The sequence below is a fragment of the Sprattus sprattus genome (assembly GCF_963457725.1).
Source record: "Sprattus sprattus genome assembly, chromosome: 13".
NCBI lineage: Eukaryota > Metazoa > Chordata > Actinopteri > Clupeiformes > Clupeidae > Sprattus > Sprattus sprattus.
Window position 1 is genome coordinate 1,724,735 of NC_137911.1, and position 12,555 is coordinate 1,737,289.

Here is a 12,555-nt window from a genome sequence, read left to right on the forward strand (position 1 = left end):
TGAGCAAAGATGAGGAAAGCTGAGCAGGACAAAGCACTCACAAACAAATATGCTTTCAATTTTGCAATTTTCATTTATTGTAATCAGTACAGTACTGGCAAGATTCACTTCATGTTTGACATATTTTGGATAGATTGACTTAAAATTTTACACTTTATGCATTGAATGTAAAGGCAGGACCATGATAGAGAAGACTTTGACCCCCTCGACCGAATTGTAGATATTTGACCAATCGAAATGATCCAGTTCGGCCCATCGCCCTTTGCAGTAGAGGCAGCGAACCAGATAGTTATTGTCTGACACAGTCTGACACAACGCACGCACCCAAAACTATTTTTACAGTTGTTATCATATGTCCATGGTTGCTATGCTAAACTCTGCTAAGTCTGTACGTGGAAAACATAAACTAATACTTTCCTTGACTGGTCCACACGTGTGTCAATCATGACTGTAGACCAATGAGATGCAAAGATATCCGAGTGCACAACAGAGAAGGTGGGATGTAATCAGTAGGCTAATTAACGTGCATTTGTTTTGCCGTTTAGCCACGCAAGTTTTAGACAGTTCCATAACGAAATGCAGGTGTACAACGAAACACATTTATTCTACATCATCGTGGCTTCTAAAAATAAAACAGAGAATCAGCCCCCAAAAAAAAATGTTTTTATGGGGTAACAGCACCATTGAAAGAGCTTCAACCGTTGGATGACGAGAAGATTGAAATAGAGTCTGGTAGAATCAGAAAGCAGCAAAAGTCTAGAGTATGGAGAGGTCACCGATTATTTATCTTCTAACTTTTAATTGGGATGAGATATCAGTTCCAAATTTGTTCAGGTGATGGCATACCCTTGGGGGCACACAATTATATGAGAAAACTGGCCATTTCAATTCATTTTCCCACTTACATCCAAAGTAATCTAGATGTAAAAGGAATAAGAATTAGGGAGCGCCTACATTTTGGGAAGGTTATCAACATCTTTCTAAAATTTGAGATAACATATATGGTACTCTAACGACATATTATCATAGCTTGAGGGGTACTCTGTAACATCAAATTGAAATTTGCCACCATACTATGCGTAAGACTCAAAAGTAGGCCTTTACATTTGGGCATGGAATTTTAGGTAGAATTTGCCAAAAAAACATCACGGTTCTATCAGGTTAATGAAAATGGGTTTGCAAAAATGTTTATGCTGCTGTAAATTTACATAGAAACATGATAAATTGTTAGTATGTACATAAACCTTAATATAATGAGCTACATATTTAATTACAGATTATCAGTGTAATTTATTTACATTTGCATGTATTTTAGAAAAATGGAAAAAATGATAGTTATTTTCTGTAAAAAAAAAATTGAAATCCATGTAATTTGTCATTATTGGCATTATCCTTAAAATAGCAGGACATGTTTTTAATTTATAGTTAACCTCCATTATTATACGTAGTTTTGTAGGCCTATACAATTTCACAAAACAGAAAACCACTTTAAAAATGTAGAGTAATTAACTGTAAAATTAGGTGTGTTTTTTTTTTTACAGTGTGCCCTAGGGCGATATCCATGTCCCGTGTCAGTATTTTACACAGCTTTACATTTTTACCACATTAACTTGCATACAATCTCCATTGGAAGTTAAACTGGTGTTAGGAGCGCTCATTTTTTGTTTCCAGTAACGTACAAAGAATATAACTGCAACAGTCCCAACTAGAACGAAAATTGTTACACCAATAAACGTGCCCGGGGCCCCTGCAGTTACGGGGCCGGTTGTGTAATTCAGAGAAGGCATGAAAAAGATGCTATTAGTTGCCCCGTCAAAACTCTCATCAGTTTCTACACATTTATCCTTTCCCACAAGTCTGAAACCGTTTCTGCACGAACACTCGTAACTGCCGAGTGAGTTAAAACAATAATGATCACAGTAGCCATGTTCGCATTCGTTTATATCCTCACAATGAAGTTCTGCATTTTCTTGGTCCAATATGTAACCCTCGACGCACATACAACTGTTGCGATCACACTTGGCAGTGCAGCGTTCTGAAGTACAACTGTTATCTTCACATTCAAATTGGTCTTTCTTGTTGATTACAAAGTTCGGAAAACAAGAACACCTAAAAGACTCATAATTTTCCAAATGGCAAAGGTGTTCACATATGCCTGATAAACAGCCCATTGGGTCATGGTAGACGATGCTGTGCTTCGGGTTCTCGAATATAAAGCTAGAGCAATCGTCTTCCGGAACATTTTCACACAAAAACCCTTCGCTTTGGTGCTGACATAATTTCTCAGTCCATTTTAGGTCAGTAGAGACCGACACACATCTTGAGGAGCATACAGTCTCATCGCTTCTCCAGTTACTAAACTCCGTGGTTTGCAAGTCAGAAGTCCACATATACCCTTTTAAGGGTGACGTAACATTTGTACACTGGCCGTCGGGAAGACGCAGACCAACCCAGAAATCCCCTTGCAAATCCCCGAGCAAGTTTCGTAGAAGATTACTCTCAGCTTTCGATGGTACTCTCATTAATTGGCCTCTCATGTCTTGGCAGAGTTGCTTAGCGGTCTGGAAATGTGAAGAGAACTTAAAAGCAGCTTTACAAACCTTATTATTACAAGTACAGTTCCGTAGTACAGCATCTCCTGGAAAAAACAACGCAATAAAAAGACCCACCCTAACAGAAAAACCAAATAATTCCATTGTTTTTGTACCTCAACACATATTCGGCCCTAGTGTAACTCCAGCTCACTTCGATTTACAAGAATAACTCGAAACAAGGCAACTTAGGCAAGGATCCTCTTAGAGCCATACCCTGCCACATCCTGAGATAAGACTTGCTGAGGAAGGAAACTGGTCAATAGTTGTCAGAACAGAACAGGAAAATCTGAAGAAGGTTGACCTGCTTTGATGAACAGATTAGCAGATAACTCAGTCATATTTCGTTTAAGGCTAAACTCTTAGACTTAAGGCAGTGTTTTCGTCAAAGATAAATAACTTAGTCGTAATGACAACAATAAGGCCATACAAATAAAACAGAGAAGCTCAATAGTTTTAAAGCAAAGCAACTTTCAAGTGTTGACACAGTTGCGCGGCTGCGTGCGCATATATTTTACAGCCACATGGAAGGGAAAAGCAATACACATCACATTCTTTACACACCTTAATGCTTATATCTACCCCATAATGTCCCATAATGAACGAGTTGCTATTGAATCAGACTTCATATTGTGTCCTGTATTTTATCTGGCGTGGATCCAAGACCAGAAGAAACCCAACAATAACTGTCCGCTGTAGGGCTTTGCTTCTTGTTATGATTCCTAGAGCGATTACAGCGGTAAATGACAATAAGAACAGTTAGGGAAATTAAAATAACTAGCGGTATGACAGATGCTAAAACACAGATCAACACCAATGAATTACTGACAGGTGCTTTAGACACTGAGTCACCGATGTTGCCAATATCTCCAACTGGTGTGTGCGTAATGGAGTGATTAGATGGATTTTTGGGAGTGGAGGTAGGCGAATAAGTAATCAAAGGATGAGCTGTGACCTGTGGCTCTTGAAATGGACCTGGTGGATCTGGTGGTGTACTGGAACCTCCAGACTTAACTGTGATGCAAGATATTCCATTATCTGCTAATTTAAAATGTGGTCTACAAGAACACATATAACTCCCCACAGTATTAATACATTTATGTTCACAGCGATTTGTGACACATTCGTCTATGTCAACACATGTTAAACCGTTCGATGGCTTGAATCCTGCAAAGCAGTAACAGGAGAAAGACCCTAAAGAATTAAGACAGCCTTGAGAACATCTTGATTGAGTGCACTCGTCGACATCTTGACAGTGCCCATTCACCGAGGTAAAGCCCTCTCCGCATTGACATTTGAAACTTCCATTGGTATTATGGCATACGTTCTCACCGCATGGGTGTGACACAGAACATTCATCGACGTCAACGCAGCTGATCTGGTCGGCTGCCAGTAGGAATCCATCTGGACATGTACACATGAATCCAACGGATTTGGTCACGCACTCATAATCGCATGGTGCAGAGAGACAATCATTTTTAAGGGTGCAGGAGGTTCCTTCATCCCCTAGTTGATACCCGTCCTTGCACCCGCAGTGAACCCCTGTTTCATCTGCAAAACAAAGTTGAGAACATCCCCCATTCCTGTAGTCACAGCTTGCGGTTTGATCATTGCAATACGGACCCGGATCTGTCCATGCAAAAATACCGTTTGTTTCTTGACAAATGGTATAATGACTTTTAGACCCACATGATACCTCAGCAAAGGTCCCGTGTGGCCAGCGAGCAAAAGCATTATCTTGGTTAAAACGGGAATCCGAAAAGGGGACCGAGTAGTCTACACTCCAGGGTCCCATCACTGATAGAGTTGGGCACATTCCTTTGAAATAAAATTGACACACGTAAAAATGTCGTCCTCTGCAAGACGCGTCAATCCACTTCAGGTCAAGGCTGGATGATCTCTGAACTAGAACGCATCGCTCCTCTGTGCAAGTGGTCTCTGGTTCTTTTTTCCAGTTGGAATACTGGGAATCCTCTGCTCCAGAAATCCATTTGAAACCTTTTAAATTTAGGCCGGGCAGAGTACAGTTACCCTTTTGTAGCCAAAGTCCGATCCAAAACTGACTGTCATTTTCGTTGAGTTGTGAGACAGCAAATTCCATATCAGTAAATTCATTTTTATCTCGGATTGTGGCTACCTCGCCTCCGTGCTCCTTACACCTCTTCACAGTCTCCTGAAACGTATGTTTCTCACGATACCAAGTGAAGCAAGCCTTTGGGGAGCAAACTGTTGCCGTTGGAGAAGAGTCTAATTCACACGCAACAAAAATAGGGCACAGTAAAAGCAACGAGAACATTTTACTCTTGCTAAATCAGTAGATTAATGATAAAATAGCATGGAGTTAGGCTATGTTTGCAGCGCATTACTGCTGGGAACCCAGAAGTTACACGTCCCAAGACGCAGTGATTGAATGCTATATTCAAAGTGCAACATCCTGTTTTGTGGACTAGTTAAAACGGAAATAATATCTAGCAGCAGGTTTCTTTTGTCTCCTCTCCATGCCAGTTCCTTTCTGAGAACAAAGAAGCTGCATGCTCCCTGTGAGTTATTTTTCCAGATGTCTTGTCGAAATCATATCAGTCTGAAAATAAATACTCACCTCAGACTGGTTTAACAGATCTATGGTTTTAAACATGTAACATCTTTGATTTATTTACTTTTCCTCAAATGCATGTAGATATGAAGTCAAGTTGTCAGTAGTGAGTTGGTGGAATTCAAACTCACAACTTGCTTGAATCGACAAAATTATTCAACATATAGTTCTCTAACAATTTAGCATTACTTTTTAGTTAATCAGAAACACAACCTCAGAACATTGTCTACTAGATTTAGGTATAAAGGGAGGCCAGGCACCTGCCTCACAAAACTAAGTCAAGTTAGGCACCATTCTAAAGACAACAAAACATCTTTAGTCCAAGGAAAAATACAGAAATGATCAAAGTCAAGTTCAACCATGACCACAGACCATCAGTTAACAGAGGAAATTGTGGAAGGATGTGAGGCACACCCATGTACAATATAATTCTGCACGCAACATTTGTACAGAATGTACAGATGTACAGAAGGATAAGATGATGAATGCCCAATTAATATTCATAAGAATTACAATTTTATGTTATGTTCAAAAGTTCTTCTCTGGGTGCCATCTGCAGTGGCGCCAGCTTATTGTTTCAAAGCGTCTGCAGTGTCTAGATAAATCTAGCGGTGCATCCTGTGTTTGTTTAAAAAGGCGGGGACACCATTTCAATTGGAGGAAATACCCAGAGAGCCCAGCAGTCTATCCCTTTTTACATGAATTGGTCTCTCTCTCTCTCTCTCTCACACACACACAGACACACTAACACACACACACACACACACACACACACACACGCACACACATATACAGCTTCTGAGGATAAAACAAATGAGACCCAGTTATCTGAAAGTATTTTAATGCAATATGTATATCTGACTCCAGCTATGGAGACTTGGGAAATCTGATCCACAATTATATGCTTAACAAAAGTTGAGCTGCTGAACAAACATAAAAATCATACAGTCTAAAGTACAATATAATATATCTGTAGCCTATATACAGATGTCCACCCCATACATTTATGTAGATGTTAAGGAACAAAACTGAGATGTTTATTTAAAGAAAATCAAATAACAAAATGCTACCTGTAAAAAATGTGCTTAAAATTAACAGTGAAATGGCGTAAAATTGTGACATCAAAAAAACGTAAATAGAAATACAATAGAGTATTGCTTATTTCACAACATTTTTTGGTACAATACTAAACGGAATATAACTGTTAATTTTAAAGTAAGAATATGCATATTTATTTATATGTTTGTAATTTACACGAAGAAAAACTGTAATACAAGAAGTAATTCAATGCAGTTTAAATAACAACCTGGTGGTGTTAAAATACTTAACGAAATATAAATGTTAATTTTAAAGTAAGATTATGCATATTTCTTTTTAGAAACGACATATGGCTGTAATTTTCAGGATGAAAAACTGAATTACAAGAGGCAATGCAATGCAGTTTGAATTACAACATGGTGGTGTTAAAATACTAAACGAAATTCAACTGTTAATTTTAAAGTATTTCTTTGTTGTTGTTTTTACAGGAAAAATCTGGCAGCTGAGTTGCCAGAATAATTCTGTAAAAAATACGGCCAAACCGTAACCATCTTCACAGAACATAACATTGTAAACCAGTAAATTTAACATTGGATTTATGCTGATTGTGCATAACCGTTATGCTAAAAAAACAATTATTTCAGTAAAATGTACATCCAGTTGTTGTATATATATATATATAGTACATGAAATCCCATTCAATTTCACTGAGAAATGCTTAGGTCTAATTATAACACTGTTATTCAACTGATTTTCAATGTAGATTCCCCTATAAAGTTCTTTATAATATAGTGTATTCAAATGCATTAATAACAGTTTGGACCAGGGCCTTAATTGAAGGGGGTGAAGCAGTGGCACTTGTGGGCCCGTAACCTTCCCTACCTTCCTTAAACTGTGTCTGTCAGAAGTCTCTGGCTCCAATTTCCACCACTCAGACACAGTTGTGTCCAGAGAAGAACTAATATTACCTTTAGCAACGTGGCAAATGTTATATAATCCCTTGAAAAGGTAAAGTTTTCTCGATCATGGTGGGTATTATTTGTGGGTAGTAACAATCAATAAAATAAATGATATGCGTAACTTACATACACTATAGCAACTTAAAACATTCAATGATGTATGGTGATTTTAATTAGAGGTGATTTTAATTTTCATGTAAACAAGCCAGAGAACACGTCGGTTAAAGAGTTTTTACGCATTTTAGATGATTTTAGTTTAGTCCAGAACATCTCTGCCCCAACCCACGAAAAAGGAAACACACTGGATCTGCTCATTTCTCACGCATCTGATGTCACCAACATCTTGTAATGGAAATAATGTATTAAAGGAAATAATCATTAAATAACCTTGCTTGAGATTTGAGACTTGTATTAAAAGTTAGGCACTCATGTGAAGAAACACTGAGTGGAAAAATACTGTGAAAGTCTGTGCATGTGATTGTGTTACTGTGTCCAAAGTGGCTTCCTGCAAAAAGGAGAAGCGTGCAATGAGCCGATTAAAATGCAGAAGTAGGGGGCCACGAAGACGTCTGAATTTGTGCTTGTCTGTATGTGCTGATAACAATAACAAGCCATGTATCTGTTTGGGCGGGGTAACTGCCACGCTTGGATAACACGTTGTGCAACTAAGAGTTAATAAAAAGGCTGAGCCAGCCAAGGGAGATCAGAGCTCTTCTAGGGACTTCCCCAAACAAGACCTCTCCTTTGACTGTCAAGGTTGATTTAAACATATGTTCTGCCTCACAGTGTGGTTTGTAATCTAAACTTAAATGTCTAGATAAGTATGGAGACAGATTTGTCTCAAAATGATTCGTGCGCGCACACACTTTATTCGTACACGCACACACCGTAATCCACACGTATGCTATGTTTTGCAAGTTCAAAGTCAAAATTTGTGACTTGTAAATCGGGATTTGCAAGGGCAAAGACTACATTTGTGACTTGTACATTGGGATTTTCACACAGGTGCAATGTTTTTGCTTGTGTGAAGTGTTGAATCTGCATGTGTGGATCATCCAACACGCGCATGAACCCCTGGTTCCGCTTGGGTAATTTTGAGACATTCTTCTCGCGTTTCCCCCAAGTTTCACAAGTTCACAGGACAAAATCCACACAAGCAAAGGACTCAATCTACGCGCAATATGTGTGACTTGTAAATTGGGGTTTACACAAAGGTGTAATGTTTTATTCAAATGTTTGTAAACTTGCAAATTAAATCATGCAATTTGTAAAAATATATCACGTTTCGAATGTGCCTCTGTCTTGAAATTTCACTTGCGAATCTTCCGTTGCTCGTGTGAAGTGTCGAATCTGCATTTGTGGATCATCCAACACGCGCATGAATCCCTGCTTCCGCTTGCGTCATTTTGAGACATTCTTCTCGCTTTTTCCTCAAGTTTCACAGGTTCACAGGACGAAATCCACACGAAAAAATGAATATCTACGCGCAATAGTCCTAAACCTCCCCAGTAGGTGGCGGTGTTCATAGACATAGAATTACTAGATACATTATCCGCGTTGCTGGCCAACGGAGTCGAACGTCCGCAGAGGTCGGCCATCTTACCCCGGGCAGATCGCTCACCGTAACATTGTGTTGGTAGTGAAAAATGTACTTTTTAAATAACCATAGCTTGCTCAATTTTCAACCGATTTTTAAAACGGGTTGGTTTGTTTTAAACGTCAGAGATGTAGCTATGACACTGTATACATATAAATACTTACGGTGCATGAAATGCCCCGTATTGTTATTCCTTCGTTTCTTTATTCTTTGTACCGACTTCCGACTAATTCAGCTCGAACCCCTTAACGTAGAAACTTCATTCAAAATGTGTTGTGTAGGTCTTGTAAAGGAAACTAGGATTATGTATTTCTCATATTTTTAAACGTTATACTTTTTAAAATATTAAAGAAAAATTAATACAATTCCTCCCATTAACTTAAATTGGGCTATCATGACGTCGTAATATGTCTTTAAACTGGCTTGCAACTGTGCTTCACTGACAACAATGATCTAAAGTAGGTACAATATTTCCCTATACAAATATACATCAAGAAATGATGCATGTTGAAATCCCCACCCTGTACAGAGATGTATTTATGACACTGCATACTTATAACCATGGGTTTTCATGTGAAAATAACATTGAACAGAACAGATAGGTGTAATAAATACACACATGCACAAGGTGTTTTTATTACCTGAATACAGTAAAAGACAGTTAAAGACACAAAACTCAGGAAATCCATGACAATGTACAAGCACCGCCTCGCCATCGAAAGAGGCAGACACAGGCAGACCTAGCTGACCAGAGAGAAGAAGTTGTGGGGGCCGTGGAGACAAAGGTACACTTCCTGACGGGATACCATAAATATGAAACCATTAGCGATATCGATTTTAATTTCAATTAACATTTATTGGAAGCTGTTTGTTTCATGTCGCTTTGACGGTATTGAACTGTATCACAGACACCGATGCCCTGATGGTACCGTGAGATTGAGTTTAGCAAAGTAATAAATAACCCTGGATTTATGCTTCTACTTTAACTAACTATGACTAACTAACTATCCTCAGACATGCGAGAATAATGCTAGACATAGACATGTGTTAAAAACAGAACATATACAATATGAACAAAAATAAAAATGCACACGACAAATTCACATTTACAAAGACCACTCGAAGTCCACGCCTCTCCTTCGAGCCTTGTTCTGAGTAAATGTCCAAGATGCACCTGTAAACAATAAGCAAAGACAACTTTCAGTTTTACAGATTTTATATTGCATTGTTTATCAAAGGCACATGCAGTGGTGCCCCTTTCCCTTTAACCAAATCGTACACCAAATAAATTAGTATTGAAAGCCAAGCCAGATTGATATAAGCAAGCAAATCAGGAGTGTAAAAATTGCCTTCCATCGTAGGGCAAAGACCTTAAAATACAGTTCATAAATATATTTTAAGAAAATATCATCCTTAAATATAAATATCAGTGATTCATGAATATAAGCTTAATTTGATCAAAATGTAATTTGCTAGTTTGATGAAACATTCAATGACGGATCAGAGTATAATAGTAAAAAGAGAAACACTTATTTCCCCCCCCAGATGAAATCGTTTTTTGACCCTTTGGCAAGGTGTTCTTTTTACCTCAACAGCCTGCTCCACTCTTGTTAACTGCCTCTGAAAAAGAATGGGAAGCAATTACTGACAGATACTGAGAGATAGTAGTCTAGCAAATACTCATGCATATCCTTCCTATTGACATGTAAAGACCACCAAATGAAAACACATAGTTTGCACTTTCCTAAGATATAAAATACTTTATTGTCTGTGATGCAAGCTTTTTGGAGACACACAGCTTTGAAATTACTTAGTTGCTGCAGCTGGAGGCTAACATTAGCTCACCTTGACATTTGCGCATATTTGCACAAATAACTGCGTATTCTCGACCAAATAACTTGTACGTTATGCTTCTTAAAGACATCAGGGGACCATTACGAAAACACGTAATTTGAGCTTTCCAAAGATATGAGGCAAAGCTTCGCGGAGGAAAACGCCTTTAAAATGACTTAGCTGGTTACTGCAGCTGGTGGCTAACGTTAGCTAACTTTAACTTTCACACTAATTCGCGTATTCTTCATCGAATAACTCGCACACTTGATCCAAACCATCGTTCATTTACTTACCCAGACAACAAACATTATTATAAAGTTGTGACAAGCTGTCTGTCAAACTTACCTTCGAGCTCTTCCAACATGTGCTGTATCCTCCGTGCATCCAACTGTCTCTTCTTGAGCCCACAATGCAGCGCAGTTGTTCAACGTACAGTAATTTATTGGGTTATCTCAAAGGAGGATTTTACTGTGGAATAACAAAATGCTGTGAAATCACTGTATAATTTTTTTCACAGTAACTTACTGTGTCTATATTGATTTCACAGTAAATTCTGCATTACAACATGATATTGTGATTATTACTATTAGTAGTTCTATATGTCTATGAACACCGCCACCTACTGGGGAGGTTTAGGACTATTGCGCGTAGATATTCATTTTCTCGTGTGGATTTCGTCCTGTGAACCTGTGAAACTTGAGGAAAAAGCGAGAAGAATGTCTCAAAATGACGCAAGCGGAAGCAGGGATTCATGCGCGTGTTGGATGATCCACAAATGCAGATTCGACACTTCACACGAGCAACGGAAGATTCGCAAGTGAAATTTCAAGACAGAGGCACATTCGAAACGTGATATATTTTTACAAATTGCATGATTTAATTTGCAAGTTTACAAACATTTGAATAAAACATTACACCTTTGTGTAAACCCCAATTTACAAGTCATACATATTGCGCGTAGATTGAGTCCTTTGCTTGTGTGGATTTTGTCCTGTGAACTTGTGAAACTTGGGGGAAACGCGAGAAGAATGTCTCAAAATTACCCAAGCGGAACCAGGGGTTCATGCGCGTGTTGGATGATCCACACATGCAGATTCAACACTTCACACAAGCAAAAACATTGCACCTGTGTGAAAATCCCAATGTACAAGTCACAAATGTAGTCTTTGCCCTTGCAAATCCCGATTTACAAGTCACAAATTTTGACTTTGAACTTGCAAAACATAGCATACGTGTGGATTACGGTGTGTGCGTGTACGAATAAAGTGTGTGCGCGCACGAATAATTTTGAGACAAATCTGTCTCCATAGATAAGGGATTTTTCCCTGACACATCTCAGTCAAAGACATCGGAATGTCAGACCATCACTGTGTGCAGTTCAATTTCACACTGTCAACAGTTACCCCTCAAAAAAGCATCATTCACAAACGGCGCCTAAACGCGTCTGCGGAGCAGAAAATCAGCGAGCTGATTAAGTCAGCTGATATTTTAAACGGCCACCATACACCAAATGAAATGGTCGACAGTCTAAATAGTAATTTAAGGAACTTTATTGACAAAGTTGCACCAACAAAAACTAGGACGAGGACCAGAGCCAAGCGCTAACCCTGGATGAATGACTCAATTAGAGCCCTAAAGAGAAAATGCAGGGTCACCGAGCGACTCTGGAGGAAAACCGGTCTACTAGCCCACAGAGTATCCCTTAAGGAAATGATCTCCACCTACAACAATGCTGTACACCTGGAAAGAAAAAACTACTTCTCACGAATCATAACAGACAACAAAAATAAGGCCAGAGTTCTTTTTTCCACCATTGATCATCTACTAAAACCTGCACCAGCAAATGATCTCCCAGCATCAACAGAAAAATGTGAAGAGTTTGCAATGTTTTTCATAAAGAAGATAACCGACATCCGGGAAGGAATAAGGGACTCTGACCGCCCA

The 12,555-nt window shown here is 38.7% G+C and overlaps 1 protein-coding gene across 1 annotated transcript; it reads right to left on the reverse strand.

The window, feature by feature from the left end:
* Positions 1 to 1,862: 1,862 nt before the first annotated feature.
* On the reverse strand, positions 1,863 to 4,968 carry cd93 (CD93 molecule). Its single transcript, XM_080850591.1, has one exon. It carries the CDS (start codon positions 4,885 to 4,887, stop codon positions 3,217 to 3,219), a length of 1,671 nt encoding a protein of 556 aa, XP_080706717.1. The 5' UTR covers positions 4,888 to 4,968; the 3' UTR covers positions 1,863 to 3,216.
* Between the last annotated feature and the right edge of the window lie 7,587 nt (positions 4,969 to 12,555).